The 19,479-nt window shown below is 51.1% G+C and overlaps 1 protein-coding gene across 24 annotated transcripts in view; it reads right to left on the reverse strand.

Moving 5' to 3' along the window:
* The window catches only part of SCRIB (scribble planar cell polarity protein), a 668,035-nt gene that overhangs the window by 248,014 nt on the left and 400,542 nt on the right, over window positions 1-19,479 (reverse strand). For all 24 annotated transcript variants that reach the window (XM_086966382.1, XM_086966383.1, XM_086966358.1 and 21 more), the window contains 3 exons: window positions 19,263-19,352; window positions 9,395-9,472; window positions 7,274-7,600 (listed from right to left, as the gene is read on the reverse strand). In XM_086966382.1, coding sequence (XP_086822508.1) covers window positions 7,274-7,600; window positions 9,395-9,472; window positions 19,263-19,352 — 495 coding nt within the window. The remainder of the gene's footprint in view (window positions 1-7,273; window positions 7,601-9,394; window positions 9,473-19,262; window positions 19,353-19,479) is intronic.

A 19,479-nucleotide genomic window follows, 5' to 3' on the forward strand; every position in this document is an offset into this window, starting at 1 on the left:
GCTATCCACGGGCTGGGCGGCGAGCTCCCGGGCCTCCCGAGCTCTGCTCTCCACTCACCCGAAGTTCAAAAGCACCTGACCTGACTCAGAACAGATCCCAAAAATACTACCACACCCCGGAGCCAAAGAGCAGCCAGGGCAGCGCGGATCACCTTACCAGCGTCACCTCTGTGCTCTGCACGTCAACCAGAGGGGAGGTCTCAAAAGACATCGAACCTCTGCCCAGTGCCACGGGAAATCTGCCCCCGCAGAGGGCACAGCAGACCTCCTTAACGCCTCCAACTTTGCGCGCATTGCACTCGCACCAGGAGAGGTCTCCAAAGAGATTCAACCTCGGTCTGGTGCCACGGGAAATCTGCCCCCGCAGAGGGCACCGCAGACCACCATAAGGGCTCCAACTCTGCGCGCACTGCACTCACACCAGGAGAGGTCTCCAAAGTGATTCAACCTCTGCCCAGTGCCACGGGAAATCTGCCCCCGCCGAGGGCACCGCAGACCTCCTTAACGCCTCAAACTCTGCGCGCACTGCACTCACACCAGGAGAGGTCTCCAAAGTGATTCAACCTCAGTCTGGTGCCACGGGAGATCTGCCCCCGCAGAGGGCACCGCAGACCACCATAAGGGCTCCAACTCTGCGCGCACTGCACTCACACCAGGAGAGGTCTCCAAAGGGATCCAACCTCAGTCTGGTGCCACATGAAATCTGCCCCCGCAGAGGGCACCGCAGACCTCCTTAACGCCTCCAACTCTGCGCGCACACCAGGAGAGGTCTCCAAAGGGATCCAACCCCAGTCTGGTCCCACATGAAATCTGCCCCCGCAGAGGGCACCGCAGACCACCATAAGGGCTCCAACTCTGCGCGCACTGCACAGGTCTCCAAAGTGATTCAACTTCTGCCCAGTGCCACGGGAAATCTGCCCCCGCAGACCTCCTTAACGCCTCCAACTCTGCGCGCAATGCACTCACAGCAGGAGAGGTCTCCAAAGGGATCCAACCTCAGTCTGGTGCCACACGAAATCTGCCCCCGCAGAGGGCACCGCAGACCTCCTTAACGCCTCCAACTCTGCGCGCACTGCACTCACACCAGGAGAGGTCTCCAAAGGGATCCAACCTCAGTCTGGTGCCACATGAAATCTGCCCCCGCAGAGGGCACCGCAGACCACCATAAGGGCTCCAACTCTGCGGGCACTGCACTCACACCAGGAGAGGTCTCCAAAGGGATCCAACCTCAGTCTGGTGCCACATGAAATCTGCCCCCGCAGAGGGCACCGCAGACCTCCTTAACGCCTCCAACTCTGCGCGCACTGCACTCACACCAGGAGAGGTCTCCAAAGGGATCCAACCTCAGTCTGGTGCCACATGAAATCTGCCCCCGCAGAGGGCACCGCAGACCTCCTTAACGCCTCCAACTCTGCGGGCACTGCACTCACACCAGGAGAGGTCTCCAAAGGGATCCAACCTCAGTCTGGTGCCACATGAAATCTGCCCCCGCAGAGGGCACCGCAGACCTCCTTAACGCCTCCAACTCTGCGCGCACACCAGGAGAGGTCTCCAAAGGGATCCAACCTCAGTCTGGTGCCACATGAAATCTGCCCCCGCAGAGAGCACCGCAGACCACCATAAGGGCTCCAACTCTGCGCGCACTGCACTCACACCAGGAGAGGTCTCCAAAGGGATCTAACCTCAGTCTGGTGCCACATGAAATCTGCCCCCGCAGAGGGCACCGCAGACCTCCTTAACGCCTCCAACTCTGCGCGCACTGCACTCACAGCAGGAGAGGTCTCCAAAGGGATCCAACCTCAGTCTGGTGCCACATGAAATCTGCCCCCGCAGAGGGCACCGCAGACCTCCTTAACGCCTCCAACTCTGCGCGCACTGCACGTAAAACCAGAGGAGTAAGCTGGAGTAACAGGACCGACAGTAAATCTGCACCCACAGAGGGCGACACAGACCACCTTACAAAATACAACTCTTGGCGCACTGTACCTCAAACCAAAGGAGAGATTTGCATAGCATCTCATCGCTGTCTGGTGCCACAGGAGTACGAGTAACTATGGACACCTCAGAGGCCACTGCAGGACACCTTACCACCTACGACCCGGCGCATACGGTTTGTCAAACCAGATTTTTGATAAGATCCAACCTCTACTTGGAATCACAAGAGCAAGAATAAAGCCACAGTTGCATTTGACACCACAGATCATCGTATTACATCCAACTCTGTGCGCATTGCACATCCAATCAGATTTCCAATAAGAACCAACCTCTGCCCGGTGTCACAGGAGCTAGACTAAACCCACCGCCACAGCCGGGACCAGGGAATCTGCTGATCACCTTATCGCTTCTACCTGAGCCCACGCTGTGCGTCAAACCAGGACAAGTGATGTTTGGCAACTTTTAATCCATGTCTGGAGATCCAGAAGCAAAAGTAAACCTACAGCCACCGAGGGCAATGCAGATCATCCTACCGTATCCACCTCTGTGCTTCATCCAGATCAAGCTAGAGGAGAGATGTTCGGTAAGATCTAGCCTGCCTGTGCCTTGTGCCACAGGAGCGAGAATAAACCAGGAGCCGTGGGGGCAGCACAGTTCTCCTAGCCACATCAAACTCGAGACACAATGCAAGTCAAACAAGAGGAGACATCTTCACTGAGACCCAACCTTTACCTGGAGCGAGAATAACCCACAGCTGTAGAGGGCACCACAGATCACCTTACCCCACCCAGATCTGTGGGCACTGCACGGACGAAGATTCAACCTCTGGCTTGACCTACAGCAGCAATAGTAAACCCGCAGAGGGCACCAGGGCAGCTGCAGACCACCTAAACGTATCAAGCTTTGTGGGCACTGCACGTCAGAACAGAGGCAGATTATGGTAAGACACAATCTGTCTGGAGCTACAGGACCAATAATAACCCACAGCCACTGCACAGACAGCCACACAGATCACCTTCTTATACCAAACTGTGGGCACACCGAGCCACTCCAGAGAAGATCCATCCAAAAAAGAGCTATAGGGGCGAGCCTGCAGAGGGCACAAGGGCTGTAAATTTGGGCCCAGAGGGGTTGTGAATAGTGCAGAGAGCCTCAATAGCACATCGCCAGGGTTACAGAAAGGACCAAAGGGTATAAGACGCGAGGGCAGTTATGCACTGCACTGTTTGCCATCACTTCTAAATGTGGTGTCAATCAATCTGGCAAGGTGCTTCAGTGGTGTCAATCAATCTGTCTTCTGCTGTGCCGCCCGAAAGGTGCAGAGTCTACGTCACCTGACCACAACCTCAAGGAGGCTCCTTCATTTCTCTAAAGCACCAGATAACACATTCTTCTTTGCTCCAGTGTCAAAAACTCCAGTCTGATCATATAAGGAGCAAAACAGTGTGGCAAAGCATGAAGCACTTGCAGAATCAAATCACTCCTTACATGAAACCAAAACACAAATAGAAACATTGATTAGAAGCCACCAGAGCAGTAACACCATCACTGATAAATACCAGACAAGATGAACATTTACGGCCCAAGATAAACCATCAAGGCAAGAATGGAATTACTCTTTACAAACCACCAAGACAAGAACAAAATCAAGGACGACAAGCCAAAAAGACAATAATGGAATCATCCCTTACAAGCTACATAAGCCCCAAAGGCAAGAATTTAATTAATCCATACAAGCTATCAAAACAAGTTTAATCAGGTGCTAAAAGCAATCAATGTACACATGGATCAATTCCTTCTAAGCCGCCAAGGGAAGGATGATGCATTTTCTTACAGAAATGACCAGACCTGGGTCCCATCAAAACTGATTTACATATAGTTGCTCCTTGTCTGGTATGGCACAGTGGGCAAAAAACAATGGACTGGAATGCATCTGAAGTGATATATCTATGACTGCAGTCTTATTCTGTAAATTACATGCCAAAAGTCTTGAGGAAGGAGCCAAGTTTTAAGTTGGGAACAGAAAGCATGAATAGAGCACTAAGAACATAGATGGATGGGGAGAGAATTCCAAACACTCTCTCCCAAGAATGTAAATGATTTGATTCTGGCTCTTTGAACCTCTGGACAGATAAATGGTTCACGGGTGAAGATCTAAGTGGCCGCACAGGCGTCCTATTTTCGAGGTACAGTCAAGCAAGCGTGTTAGGCAAGCCTTAGGAGTCAAGCGAGCAGCAGTAGCTGCAGCTTGAGCAAGGGATATTTAGGAAGTTGGAGATAAAGGGAAGCAGCATAATGCAATTGTGATGCTGCTCGCGCCATGACTGTGGTAAGCTTGCGTTCTGTACAAAGTAAGGGGAGGAACAATTGAATTGACCAACGAAGGGCTATGCCAGTATCCAGGTAAAGGGGGTGGGAAGACTATTGACATATCTCCTACTGTTGCCATAGAATGGTAGTGATGAGCATGTGCAAAAGAAAATGAAGCGCCAACACAAAAAATCTGCACCATGACACTTTTCACTAATGGTGTGGCACACTATCCATGGTGTATTCAGCGCCCACTTATTTTTAACCCACCTTTCCCAAAGGCGCTCCAGAGTTAAACACTGGCAAAACCACCTGCGGGCTAAAATGGGGGAAACAACTGTTGAGATTTACTTTTATCCTGTTCAAGAAGTCTGTGTTTTGTTTTGTTTTTTAATAAGAGCTTAGGCGTGATATCTAGCGCCTTTCTAAAGAGTTGTGTTTGACACACGGATATCCAACAACAAACTGAGTCTCCCTGGAACCTTGAGTTTTTCACCGCAGTGGCCTAACCCATTCATTTTGGAGGCAGCATCTGGCTGCCAGCGGTTCACAACAGGACTGACAGTCGTAAGGGATGGCAGTATACTAGTGCAGTCGCCGTACTATGGGGTCTGTCGTAGATAGTGGTGCCTTACTTGCCAACTCTACCTTTTAAATACAAGCGAGAACATCCTCTACCTCATAACGTGTTTCTTTTGTAATCACTCATTTGCCGCTTACTAAATCTCTGGACCATCTTTTAAAAGCGAAACTGGTGTTCTTTAAGGACTCATCTTTCATGACCACAAGAGGAATACTTTGAATGATCACAACAATACCAAGTGTAGTTTCCTTTAAGAATCCCAGCGGAGCTCATATTTAAGGGTCAGCTCAAGGTTTCTTTTTAACCACCGTTTAATATTTAGTATCCCACACAATTGGTTTATCGCCTGCTCTTCCGCAGTGTTTTCATCCCTGTCCTCCTCGAAGTCGCTTGGCGCCTTATTGACAATGGGGGCGCGCCCAAATCATCCCCCAGCAACATAATCTATCCGCAAGACACCTACGGCTGGTATGGAAAGTTGTCAATGGTGTGATAATGCTGAGCATGCAGTCAGAACTAAGTAAAGCCTGCACAGGCAGCTCTGTCTGTACGATTTAGTCTTTCACTCCTATTACATACTACTTAACATGCTTCCAAAGCAGTGTCTTTTTTTTACTCTGACCTGGGATTGGCTTATATGTAATTTGTTTAACATTTTCAACAGCTCTCATCTTGATAAAAACTGCTTCATGTCTGATCGTTGGTGGGACCCATTACTTGAGCAACTTTAGTGAATCTGAGCATCGTGGCATGAGAGAGGCGCTAGACTGACTTGAGTTCTGTATGTAGAGTGTGGCGTGTTGTGTTCGTGCACCAGAGCTATACCTCCAGGGGAGGAGACTCACGGATCTTAAACTTCTGCTTTAGCTTACTAAGTTGAAACCTAAAGAGCGGGTGCCGCGATTGCTTAAAAAATAAGGAAAAAGAAAAAAACTTTTTTTCCATACACTTTTACAGCTATTGTGGTACCCGAGCTTTAGATTAAGATGCCAAAAGCTAAAACACGAGTGCCGCCATTGCTACAAAAGTAAACAAATAGATAAAAGAATGACACTTTTTTTCTATTTGTTTAGATTTGAAGCAATCGCGGCACCTGCGCTTTAGCTTAAGATATTTAAAGCTAAAGTGCAGGTGCCGCCATTAAAAATAAACAGAAAAAGAAAGGCATGCAGCCGCATTCGGCCAGCATACAACGATGGATAAATGATTTTTAGAAAAGTGTTGAGGGAGAGAGTGTCCTGCCTGTGTTGCAGGCAGGATCACCTATTTCTGAAAATAGTACTCAGAGCCTGCAATTGAAGCCTATTGAGTAACTACAGATGTAACATGGGGTGTCCTCATGGGAGATTACAAGATGAGAAGAAATGGTACTAAGGAAGGTCCTAATGATGAATGAAAAGCTGCAGTTTACAAAGGACAGTGACAGGAGCCAATTAAAAAGAAGGACGGAAAGTGGGCGGCGCTTCAATTCCATACCTTAATACAGCATGTCTCGAAGAGACAGCACAAGGGGTGCCTAGGCAAAACCAAAAAAGGATATTGTGAGACAAGTCTGAGATGAGTGGCCTTCCAAAGGCTAGGTCTGCACCCTGGGGTCTCAATGAGATTACAGAACTCCTCAGTGACCTGTGCTATGTTAATAATGTATGTCTGGGGTACTTTATCGCCTGTAATACATCGAGGTCAGATAATATCTATATAAAGTCCAGACCTTTAGATACTGCAACGTCTCTAGCAACCTTCAATCCTGGTATGCCAAAAACCGAAATGCTGAGGGATATGTATTAAAAACTGAGGTGCCATTCTATTTCTTTCTTCTCTTTGAATGTCCTCACAATTCCGTAACTAGACAATAAGGAAATATTTCATGTGCCAACACATTAATTTTTCTTGTGTGCCACTACCAGGTTCCAGAAATAAATATACTAGCCTATGGGGCAAGGCACACATGAACCATTCTAAAACAGCTGGTAAAGTGACTTACACTGACCTACTCCCACAGCTGAGCTCCAATATAAACTGACAAACTACTGAATGGTCACGAGATGTAGAGCACACTGGCAGTAGAGAGAATGAGTTTAATTGCTGAATAAGTACTGATTGATGAATTTTGATGATTACATGGAGTAGGTGGCCTCTACCATACACGTCATGCAAGAGTCTTGTTATCCTACCTGGGAAGCTGTCCATGTAAAGCTCCTCTGGCCACAATGAGTGAACTGTAATGCACGTATAGCTGTAAAACACTAAATACTTTTTTTCCCTCTCTATATCTATATCTATTTTTTTTTTGCAAATGTATCTTTAGTGCAGAGAAATAAATACAACTTTAAATTGGAATTGTAGACTCTGGATGCCCACAGTCTACGAAATCACTTAGTGCCACCCCGAGAGTACACGTAACTAGTGTGCAGATATTTCCCACAGGCCAGGCACTGTACTTACCATGTCTCCCACTCTATACGGCGTGGAGCCCTTGCCCCCAGCGATGCTGAAGCCGAGCCCCTTCTCATTGCGCATAAGGCACGTGGAGAAGCGCTTGGTGGGCACTGCTGCCGTCGGCTCCTCGTCAGTCTCCTCTGGGAAGCTCATGGCACTCCAGCGCTCCCGTGGATAGTAATCATCTTCTGGTCGCAGGGGGGTGACTGTGATGGCGTTTTCCGGCTCAACCATCCGCTCCCGCAGGACGGACATGGTGACTGAGGTGCCCGAGCTGCGCAGGGCCTCGACCGCCTTGTGGTGCTCGGCGTTGTGCAGGTCCACGCCGTTCACCTGATAGAGACAACAGAGAGAGTCAAGCTGGAGACATTCACAGTCTGGACACATTCGGAGCACTGCCTTCTAAAGTGTCTGTGGAGCAGAGACACCACACAGACCTATCCACTAGGCCTCTAAAGACTATTGCCTGTGGAGCAAAGACACAGCAAAGGCCTATCCACTAGCCCTCTACAGACCAGTGCCTGTGGAGCAGAGACTCCGCACAGGCCTACCTGCTAGGCCGCTAAAGACTAGTGCCTGTGGAGCGAAGACACAGCAAAGGCTTATCCACTAGGCCTCTACTGACCAGTACCTGTGAAGCACATACACGGCACAGGCCTACCCACTAGGCCTCTGCAGACCGGTGGCTGTGGCGCAGACACACCGCACAGGCCTACCCACTAGGTCTCTACAGACTAGTGCCTGTGCAGAAGAGACACCGCACAGGCCTACCCACTAGGCCTCTACAGACCAGTGCCTGTGGAGCAGAGACTCTGCACAAGTCTACCCAATAGGCCTCTACAGACCAGTGCCTGTGGAGCAGAGATTCCGCACAAGTCTACCCAATAGGCCTCTACAGACCAGTGCCTGTGTTGTGTCAGGAGAGCTTGTGCAGGTGGCTGCTGTGCTAACACAGGAGGCGGTGTGACAGCAGTGTAGGAAGGGTACTAGACAGTCGAGGTACTGGGGACGCCAGAAATGTAAAGTTACGTGTTGGTGCTACTCCCAGGCTCCGCTGCAGCTTATCACCGGCTTCTGATAAAGGTACTGGAAGAGGTGTTTGTGGTCAAGTGAGTCTATAGTAGGAAATATGCCTTCTATGGAGGCAGCGTGGCTCCCAGGCACAGTTGAAGAGCGGGCAAGGCAAGAAACAGTGTCAGACTTCAAAGTAAAGTCCTAAAGCACCGTGTGCAAATAGCTAACTTTTTTTGGGTGGAAAATGTCCTTGCAATAACCTATTTGTGAGAACTTTCCTAACCAGAAGTATTTTATCCAACAAAAAAAACTCGTTTAAGTTTGCTTGTGTCTTTCAAAAAAATATAAAAATTAATCTGCAACTAATTGCAAAGCGCTAAAAAAAATAGGAACATCCCTCGAGTTGCAACTCGGCACTCTTGGTATAGGGGTGGCGTGTCTCTATGCAGATCTGTGCTAACACAGCCCTCGCCTCCCCTCCCTGCCTCGCAGCCGCCCCTTACTCCAGCGCTGGAAGTGGGGAGCTCGGCTAACGTTCCCCTGATCCTTAGGGATCTGAAGGTATCTGAACCCTTCTGGCTGAACACAGCATGTCAGCGCCACCCATCGGCTGCACGCGATGCTGCAAGTCATCTGGACCAGTGGTGCATCGGGAGGCTCTGCGTCGGCTCTGTGCGAGCCATTCAATGCAGCTGCTAGTAGTAAGTCACTCAAGTACCTACAGCGGTCCTTCCCACTGCAGCACTCGGGACATTTAATGTGGGAAAGAACTCAATCAACCTTGCAATAAATCGTGCAATCGCAACATGAAAGCTCCCACCATGCAAAACACGCACATGACTGCACTGCACGCCCCGCAGGGAAGAAAGGTGGGTAGCAGCTGAGGCCCACCAGCAGCAGCAGCCCACCCACATGCTGCTGAGCCAGCATCTGCTAAAGATGGCACGAGGGCGGCCTCTGGCCTGCTCAGGTCAGGGCAATGCAGGCAGCTACCAGTGCCCACTGGTGGCATTTAAGTAAAGCAGCAGAGCCAGCCAGGGGTAGGGATGAAATAAAGACACTGGCAAGCAGGAACCAGCAATCAATCAGCACAACAATCAGCCGCCGCCTCACCTCCAGCAGCTTGTCTCCCACCCGGACACCAGCTCGGGCCGCCGGACCCTCCTCCGCCACTCGGGAGATGAAGATGCCCTGGAAGAGAACTAGGAGTCAGTGCAGGAAGCCAACATGATCAAGAGGAAAGCTGCCAGGGCAGGCCTCCAGGTCTGCTGGGGCACCCACCTCATCTACGCAAGGCCCTGACGGAACCAGGCACGGGGCATTCACACACTGTTGGAAAACAAGAAACCAGGCACGCACGCACACAGGCACAAGCACTGTAAACCAACAGACACCCAGTGAGGCGAGAAGCAGCGCTGTGCTCTCTACAAACCATACTGTGAGAGCTGGTACTCACCAGCTCTCACCAGCACTCATTTCACTCTCCTGTTGGTATTCCCGGCTTTGTAAAGCGCTCGGATATCTGCAAAGATCTTGTTCGCGCTATATCAAACTTTCAAAATAAATAAAGGTATGCATCACAGACTTGAGGAATGCTTGTGCACTAGGGCAAACACCACAGAACCACCCTTCAGACCACACAGAGCCACCTGTAAGACCAGTTTACTTTCTGTGTTTCAACCCGCTGGAATGCAGAAGACTCGCTCACTCTAGCAATGCCTGAGGCCAGAGGGCTTCATAAACCCCCAAAAAACAGAAGCAGGGGCCATGCCTCTCCTAGACCTTGAATAACCAGCCAAGGGATGCACTCTCTTCTTTAAACAGTACCAACAACAGGGTGTCTATCCCCTGCCTGAGTGAGGGCTTTCCTTTACCATTAGGTGCCCGTCAGATTTCCAAGAAAAGGAAAGGATTCATTTTCTTCTGTTAGACGCCTCGCCCACTCATCATCGGGGCTCCTCCCGGTCCCTAAAAACCAGGATGGGCCCAAGTGTATTCTAGGGAGCACTTAGAATATTTTTATGACCGGGGTACCTAAGAATATAAAGATCTCAAGCCAACCTCGGTTTCCCTTTGCGATCAGTTTTTTGGGTATAGTTAAAATGTCTCAATCGGCGGTAAGGATGCTATGGTCCTCTGACTAACAAATCGTCAACATGTTTCAGCCCTTACACTAAGGTCACTTGGGTCCAGGTCTTTCATCAGGACGTCAATCATACACTTCCACGGACACATCTTTCCAACTATACTTCCATCTGTCAGGATCCTCTCATTGCACCCAAGGACCAGAACCTGCTACCACATCCGAATGGGTGAAGGAGCTTATTTAAGACAATTCATTTTTGCAACCGCAAAAAGGACTGTTGCTTGGTTAAGGCATGGTGGGATGCATGGCACCACACACCTAGACCCTTCCTGAGAGCCCCAAGCAGGTGGAGTCTGGCTGCATGCTAGCCGAAGCACCCCACGATTAAAGCTGCCTGGCTTCCAGCATAAGGCAAGAGCCAGGGCACTTCACCCACATCCATGCCAAGCAGAACCATGGCCACAGCAGGCCAACGCTACAGAGAGTCAGGCAGGCATTTCAAAGTCCACAAACGAGATGTAGCTTGCCATTAAATAGATTATAAATGTCAATTGGTGGATGCAGGTGTTCTCTTGCACTGTGTGCACAGAATACGGGTTGTGTTCACCATCAGTTGGAGAGCAAAGTGACAAAGGGCAAACATCTGCATTAGTTAAAATAAATATTGCCTCAAAATGGTCCCTCAGCTAGAGAAACATCCACATCGATTATAGAGCAGTAGGGGCTGAGTAAGGAGGACTTGACTGAAAGGGTTGTTCCTGGCACAGCTGCACTCAGAAATCAGACTCTACGAAAAAACGCTTTGTCGCCTTGTCAGGGGTAGTAAGCGCTATATAAATGCAATTACAATACAATACTCTTTCATGCTGTACAGCGGGGCAGAGGTAAACATCTCCCTGCAAAGGGAAGATTTCTTGAGCATTCAAGCTGTGTTGAGAAACAGGTGCAGCTATAGGTCCCATCTGGTCCTTAGTTAAAGGACAAGCCTGGCTTTTGGCAAAGAAGGTACAACTTAATGTGCTTGTCTAATTCATTTTTATGTGCAGATGAATGTAGTCACCATTTCTCATCAAAATACCCTTTTCATGTTTCAAATTCTTAGGGCTATACCGAATGTTAAAATGGGCAATTGAGACATTCCTCCTGGGTGGGCGGGGGGAGGCGAAATAGCACAAACTAGAGCATAACTATGCAGCCACAATGAAAAGACAATCATCAACGCCCCATACAGGTAAAGAAAATAAAAAATCACTTGACCAGTAAAGGGACCTTCATTCTGTTACTGAAAGAAGTCTGCTAGAGCTGCTCTGGGTTCCCTGCTTGAGGGATCCTCACACTGCTGGCAGAAGTCTGCTAGAGCTGCTCTGGGTTCCCTGCTTGAGGGAGCTTCCATACACACTGCTGGCAGTAGTCTGCTAGAGCTGCTCTGCTAGCCCTGCTTGAGGGCTCTTCCATACAATAATATGCAAAAGGGGGGACAGTGGAGGACGATATTTACCGGGGTCCAATGTACGTGTCCAATGAGCAATATACAACAATTGTACAAGGTTCCCCTGAGGAGGGGGAGGGAGGACGGGGAAAACATTTGAAAAACAGCCACTCTCAGGAGTGTGCAACAGGGAATTGAGTAAACCCTTTTCGGAATTAGGATGCCTCACACAATTAGAGGGTTGGACAACAGTAGCCATCCGTCCAAATAACTGTATCGTGTCATCATTGGCCTCCTGCTCCAGCGGCAAGGTGGCGGTGCAATGCTTGCCGGGCAACACGTAGTGTTACTCTTTTGGTGGAGATCTTCTATTCCTGGCCAATGGGTGCATGCGTGTGAGGGACCTAAGAGGTGGGATTGTGAGCGTGAGTGAAAGTTAAAAGTAAGTCAGTAGAGTCCATTAGAACATTTTTAATCAGGTGGCTCACTGCTTAATTAAAATTGATAAAGGGAGGGGTAGCGGAGCACAACAATAAGGGTGATGTGGCTTCGTTCGACCCTCGCCTATAGTGTGGCTCTTCCATACACACTGCTAGCAGAAGTCTGCTAGAGCTGCTCTGGGTTCCCTGCTTGAGGCTCTTCCACACACACTACTGGTAAAAGTCTGCTAGAGCTGCTCTGAGCTCCCTGCTTGGGGGTTCTTCCATACACACTAGCAGACTTCTACCAGCAGTCAGTAGAGCTGCCCTGCGTCACCTGCTTGGGGCTTTTTCCACACACAGCTGACTGCTGGCAGAAGTCTGCTATAGCTGCTCTGGGTTCCCTGCTTGAGGCTCTTCCACACACACTACTGGTAAAAGTCTGCTAGAGCTGCTCTGAGCTCCCTGCTTGGGGGTTCTTCCATACACACTAGCAGACTTCTACCAGCAGTCAGTAGAGCTGCCCTGCGTCACCTGCTTGGGGCTTTTTCCACACACAGCTGACTGCTGGCAGAAGTCTGCTATAGCTGCTTTGGGTTCCCTGCTTGAGGGATCTTCCATACACACTGCTGGCAGAAGTCTGCTAGAGCTGCTTCGCTAGCCCTGCTTGAGGGCTCTTCCATACACACTGCTGGCAGAAGCCTGCTATAGCTGCTTTGGGTTTCCTGCTTGAGGGATCTTCCATACACACTGCTGGCAGAAGTCTGCTAGAGCTGCTTCGCTAGCCCTGCTTGAGGGCTCTTCCATACACACTGCTGGCAGAAGTCTGCTAGAGCTGCTTTGGGTTCCCTGCTTGAGGGATCTTCCATACACACTGCTGGCAGAAGTCTGCTAGAGCTGCTTCGCTAGCCCTGCTTGAGGGCTCTTCCATACACACTGCTGGCAGAAGTCTGCTAGAGCTGCTCTGCTAGCCCTGCTTGAGGGCTCTTCCATACACACTGCTGGCAGAAGTCTGCTAGAGCTGCTCTGGGTTCCCTGCTTGAGGGATCCTCCATACACACTGCTGGCAGAAGTCTGCTGGAGCTGCTCTGCTAGCCCTGCTTGAGGGCTCTTCCATACACACTGCTGGCAGAAGTCTGCTAGAGCTGCTCTGGGTTAACTGCTTGAGGGCTCTTCCATACACACTGCTGGCAGAAGTCTGCTAGAGCTCCTCTGGGTTAACTGCTTGAGGGCTCTTCCATACACACTGCTGGCAGAAGTCTGCTAGAGCTGCTCTGGGTTAACTGCTTGAGGGCTCTTCCATACACACTGCTGGCAGAAGTCTGCTAGAGCTGCTCTGGGTTAACTGCTTGAGGGCTCTTCCATACACACTGCTGGCAGAAGTCTGCTAGAGCTGCTCTGGGTTCCCTGCTTGAGGGATCCTCCATACACACTGCTGGCAGAAGTCTGCTGGAGCTGCTCTGCTAGCCCTGCTTGAGGGCTCTTCCATACACACTGCTGGCAGAAGTCTGCTAGAGCTGCTCTGGGTTAACTGCTTGAGGGCTCTTCCATACACACTGCTGGCAGAAGTCTGCTAGAGCTGCTCTGGGTTAACTGCTTGAGGGGTCTTCCATACACACTGCTGGCAGAAGTCTGCTGGAGCTGCTTCGCTAGCCCTGCTTGAGGTCTCTTCCATACACACTGCTGGCAGAAGTCTGCTAGAGCTGCTTCGCTAGCCCTGCTTGAGGTCTCTTCCATACACACTGCTGGCAGAAGTCTGCTAGAGCTGCTTCGCTAGCCCTGCTTGAGGTCTCTTCCATACACACTGCTGGCAGAAGTCTGCTAGAGCTGCTTCGCTAGCCCTGCTTGAGGGCTCTTCCATACACACTGCTGGCCGAAGTCTGCTAGAGCTGCTCTGGGTTCCCTGCTTGAGGGATCCTCCATACACACTGCTGACTGCTGGCAGAAGTCAGCTAGAGCCGCTCTCGGTTCCCTGCTCGAGGGAGCTTCCATACACACTGCTGGCAGAAGTCTGCTGGAGCTGCTCTGGGTTCCCTGCTTGAGGGATCCTCCATACACACTGCTGACTGCTGGCAGAAGTCAGCTAGAGCCGCTCTCGGTTCCCTGCTCGAGGGAGCTTCCATACACACTGCTGACAGAAGTCTGGTAGAGCTGCTCTGGGTTCCCTGCTTGAGGGCTCTTCCATACACACTGCTGGCAGAAGTCTGCTAGAGCTGCTCTGGGTTCCCTGCTTGAGGGAGCTTCCATACACACTGCTGACAGAAGTCTGCTAGAGCTGCTCTGCTAGCCCTGCTTGAGGGCTCTTCCATACACACTGCTGGCAGAAGTCTGCTAGAGCGGCTCTGGGTTCCCTGCTTGAGGGAGCTTCCATACACACCGCTGGCAGAAGTCTGCTTGAGCTGCTTCGCTAGCCCTGCTTGAGGGCTCTTCCATACACTTCTGACTGCTGGCAGAAGTCTGCTAGAGCTGCTCTGGGTTCCCCGCTTGAGGGATCTTCCATACACACTGCTGACAGAAGTCTGCTAGAACTGCTCTGGGTTCCCTGCTTGGGGCTTTTCCACACACGGCTGGCAGAAGTCTGCTAGAGCTGCTTCGCTAGCCCTGCTTGAGGGCTCTTCCATACACACTGCTGACAGAAGTCTGCTTGAGCTGCTTCGCTAGCCCTGCTCGAGGGCTCTTCCATACACACTGCTGACAGAAGTCTGCTAGAGCTGCTCTGGGTTCCCTGCTTGGGGCTTTTCCACACACTGCTGGCAGAAGTCTGCTAGAGCTGCTCCGTTTTCCCTGCTTAAGGGATCTTCCATACACACTGCTGACAGAAGTCTGCTAGAGCTGCTCTGGGTTCCCTGCTTGAGGGATCTTCCATACACACTGCTGACAGAAGTCCGCTAGAGCTACTCTGGGCTCCCTGCTTGAGGGAGCTTCCATACACACTGCTGACTGCTAGCAGAAGTCTGCTAGAGCTGCTTTGCTAGCCCTGCTTGAGGGCTCTTCCATACACACTGCTGACAGAAGTCTGCTAGAGCTGCTCTGGGTTCCCTGCTTGTGGGATCCTCCATACACACTGCTTACTGCTGGCAGAAGTCTGCTAGAGCTGCTCTGGGTTCCCTGCTTGAGGGATCTTCCATACACACTGCTGACATAAGTCCGCTAGAGCTACTCTGGGCTCCCTGCTTGAGGGAGCTTCCATACACACTGCTGACTGCTAGCAGAAGTCTGCTAGAGCTGCTTTGCTAGCCCTGCTTGGGGGCTCTGCCACACACACTGCTGACAGACGTCTGCTAGAGCTGTTCTGAGCTCCCTGCTTGGGGCCCCTCCACACGCACTGCTGACAGACGTCTGCTACAGCTGCTCTGAGCTCCCTGCTTGGGGGCTCTACCACTCACACTGCTGACAGACGTCTGCTAGAGCTGCTCTAAGCTCCCTGCTTGGGGGCTCTTCCATACACACTAGCAGACTACTACCAGCAGTCAGTAATGCTGCCCTGCGTTCCCTGCTTGGGGCTTTTCCACACACAGCTGACTGCTGATAGGAAGTCCGCTAGTGCTGCTTTGGGTTCCCTGCTTGAGGGATCTTCCATACACACTGCTGACAGAAGTCTGCTAGAGCTGCTCTGGGTTACCTGCTTGAGGCGTTTCCACACACCGCTGGCAGAAGTCTGCTAGAGCTGCTCAGGGTTAACTGCTTGAGGGATCTTCCATACACACTGCTGGCAGAAGTCTGCTATAGCTGCTCTGGGTTCCCTGTTTGAGGGATCTTCCATACATACGGCTGGCAGAAGTCTGCTAGAGCTGCTCTGGGTTTCCCGCTTGAGGGATCTTCCATACACACTGCTGACAGAAGTCTGCTAGAGCTGCTCTGGGTTCCCTGCTTGAGGGATCTTCCATACACACTGCTGGCAGAAGTCTGCTAGAGCTGCTCCGGGTTCCCTGCTTGAGGGATCTTCCATACACACTGCTGACAGAAGTCTGCTAGAGCTGCTTTGCTAGCCCTGCTTGAGGGCTATGCCACACACACTGCTGACAGAGGTCTGCTAGTGCTGCATTGAGCTGCTTGCTTGGGGGCTCTGCCACACACACTGCTGACAGACATCTGCTAGAGCTACTCTGAGCTCCCTGCTTGGGGGCTCTACCACTCACACTGCTGACAGACGTCTGCTAGAGCTGCTCTAAGCTCCCTGCTTGGGGGCTCTTCCATACACACTAGCAGACTTCTACCATCAGTCAGCAGAGCTGCTCTGGGTTCCCTGCTTGGGGCTTTTCCACACACCGCTGGCAGAAGTCTGCTTGAGCTGCTTCGCTAGCCCTGCTTGAGGGCTCTTCCATACACTTCTGACTGCTGGCAGAAGTCTGCTAGAGCTGCTCTGGGTTCCCCGCTTGAGGGATCTTCCATACATACTGCTGACAGAAGTCTGCTAGAACTGCTCTGGGTTCCCTGCTTGGGGCTTTTCCACACACGGCTGGCAGAAGTCTGCTAGAGCTGCTTCGCTAGCCCTGCTTGAGGGCTCTTCCATACACACTGCTGACAGAAGTCTGCTTGAGCTGCTTCGCTAGCCCTGCTTGAGGGCTCTTCCATACACACTGCTGACAGAAGTCTGCTTGAGCTGCTTCGCTAGCCCTGCTCGAGGGCTCTTCCATACACACTGCTGACAGAAATCTGCTTGAGCTGCTCCGCTAGCCCTGCTTGAGGGGTCTTCCATACACACTGCTGACAGAAGTCTGCTAGAGCTGCTCTGGGTTCCCTGCTTGGGGCTTTTCCACACACTGCTGGCAGAAGTCTGCTAGAGCTGCTCTGGGTTCCCTGCTTGAGGGATCTTCCATACACACTGCTGACAGAAGTCCGCTAGAGCTACTCTGGGCTCCCTGCTTGAGGGAGCTTCCATACACACTGCTGACTGCTAGCAGAAGTCTGCTAGAGCTGCTCTGGGTTAACTGCTTGAGGGATCTTCCATACACACTGCTGGCAGAAGTCTGCTATAGCTGCTCTGGGTTCCCTGTTTGAGGGATCTTCCATACACACTGCTGGCAGAAGTCTGCTAGAGCTGCTCCGGGTTCCCTGCTTGAGGGATCTTCCATACACACTGCTGACAGAAGTCTGCTAGAGCTGCTTTGGTAGCCCTGCTTGAGGGCTATGCCACACACACTGCTGACAGAGGTCTGCTAGTGCTGCATTGAGCTGCTTGCTTGGGGGCTCTGCCACACACACTGCTGACAGACATCTGCTAGAGCTACTCTGAGCTCCCTGCTTGGGGGCTCTACCACTCACACTGCTGACAGACGTCTGCTAGAGCTGCTCTGAGCTCCCTGCTTGGGGGCTCTACCACTCACACTGCTGACAGACGTCTGCTAGAGCTGCTCTAAGCTCCCTGCTTGGGGGCTCTTCCATACACACTAGCAGACTTCTACCATCAGTCAGCAGAGCTGCCCTGGGTTCCCTGCTTGGGGCTATTCCACACACCGCTGACTGCTGACAGAAGTCTGCTAGAGCTGCTCTGGGTTCCCTGCTTGAGGGATCTTCCATACACACTGCTGACAGAAGTCTGCTAGAGCTGCTCTGAGCTCCCTGCTTGGGGGCTCTACCACTCACACTGCTGACAGACGTCTGCTAGAGCTGCTCTGAGCTCCCTGCTTGGGGGCTCTACCACTCACACTGCTGACAGACGTCTGCTAGAGCTGCTCTAAGCTCCCTGCTTGGGGGCTCTTCCATACACACTAGCAGACTTCTACCATCAGTCAGCAGAGCTGCCCTGGGTTCCCTGCTTGGGGCTATTCCACACACCGCTGACTGCTGACAGAAGTCTGCTAGAGCTGCTCTGGGTTCCCTGCTTGAGGGATCCTCCATACACACGTTTGACTGCTGGCAGAAGTCTGCTAGAGCTGCTTTGTTAGCCCTGCTTGAGGGCTCTTCCATACCCACTACTGACAGAAGTATGCTAGAGCTGCTCTGAGCTCCCTGCTTGGGGGCTCTACCACTCACACTGCTGACAGACGTCTGCTAGAGCTGCTCTAAGCTCCCTGCTTGGAGGCTCTTCCATACACACTGCTGACAGAAGTCTGCTAGAGCTGCTCTGGGTTCCCTGTTTGAGGCTCTTCCACACGCACTGCTGAATGCCAAAGCTAGGTTTTTCCACCGTGGAGGAGCTGGTGAGTGGTTGCTGTTCCCCCCTGACAAAAAGGTTCTTTAATCACTACTCGTTCTCAGGCCAAAATTGGTTTGCACTGTGCTTGTGTGTGTAGACATGCTATTCAATACACTTACTATAACTAGGCACCCATTCCACATCTCCGTTAGAGGGTGAAGAGCACTTACCCATTGCACTCAACTTGGGCCGAAGATGGATACAAGTATGCGGAGGACATAGCACTGTGCGGAGCAGCATGCCTGGAGGGGCTCTGCCAGCTCATTACAATCTTAGACCTCGTAGAAGCTAAAGAGGCAATGATACCTGGCACCAGAGCATGTTATCTCTTAGCCTTATAATTGAAGCAATGGGACCAGCGAAAAGGGTGCATGGGTGATGGGGAGCACGCCAGCAGGAGCACAGGATGCTCTTCACACCCATGGAACAGTTGTGGCGAGATGTTGAGATGCTTGAATGAGGAAAGCGTTAGTTAGGAATTGGGATGGTGGACGAGGTCTTGTTAAGCACAAGACCATCCACGCTACTATTTTTGGAGAGCAGCAGGTACGGACACAAGACTTGAGTTAATTTTGTGGGGTTCAGGTGTGGCACTATCATTTGAATGAACCCAACTTTGCCAGGAAAAAGTAGTCGAAGGTGAGCGAGAAAGTTTAAGGGGTCAGTAATGAGAGGTCTATTTGTAGATAGTCTTGGTATGTGAAAACAAAACTAGAAGTCACTAAAAGTCAACAATTACTTTTCTAATAGGAGCAAATTTGTTCAATGGGTGCAATCTAGGTCACAATAGCTGCACATACTACACTTAAACAGAAGCTTCAGAACACAGCTCTCATTCATGAAGCAAACATAGCAGTTTGATCTGTCTACATCCAACCAACAACTGCCATGTTTGAGTGGCATCTTACCTCATCATCCCCCTTGTATGGGGTGGACCCTTTGCCCCCTGCAATGCTGATGCCCAAGCCCCCGGTCTGACGCAGGATAGAGAGAGTCAACTGCAAACAGAATAAGAATCAATTACTGACGGATTTAATAAAATGTTTTACAACAAGTAATGTTGTGGGAATTACAGGGAGGACAGGACTATTTCATCCATATTAGTAGTTTGTGTGCTCGCTGAAA

The sequence above is a fragment of the Lissotriton vulgaris genome, chromosome 4_1 (genome assembly GCF_964263255.1).
Source record: "Lissotriton vulgaris chromosome 4_1, aLisVul1.2, whole genome shotgun sequence".
In the NCBI taxonomy this organism is placed as follows: domain Eukaryota; kingdom Metazoa; phylum Chordata; class Amphibia; order Caudata; family Salamandridae; genus Lissotriton; species Lissotriton vulgaris.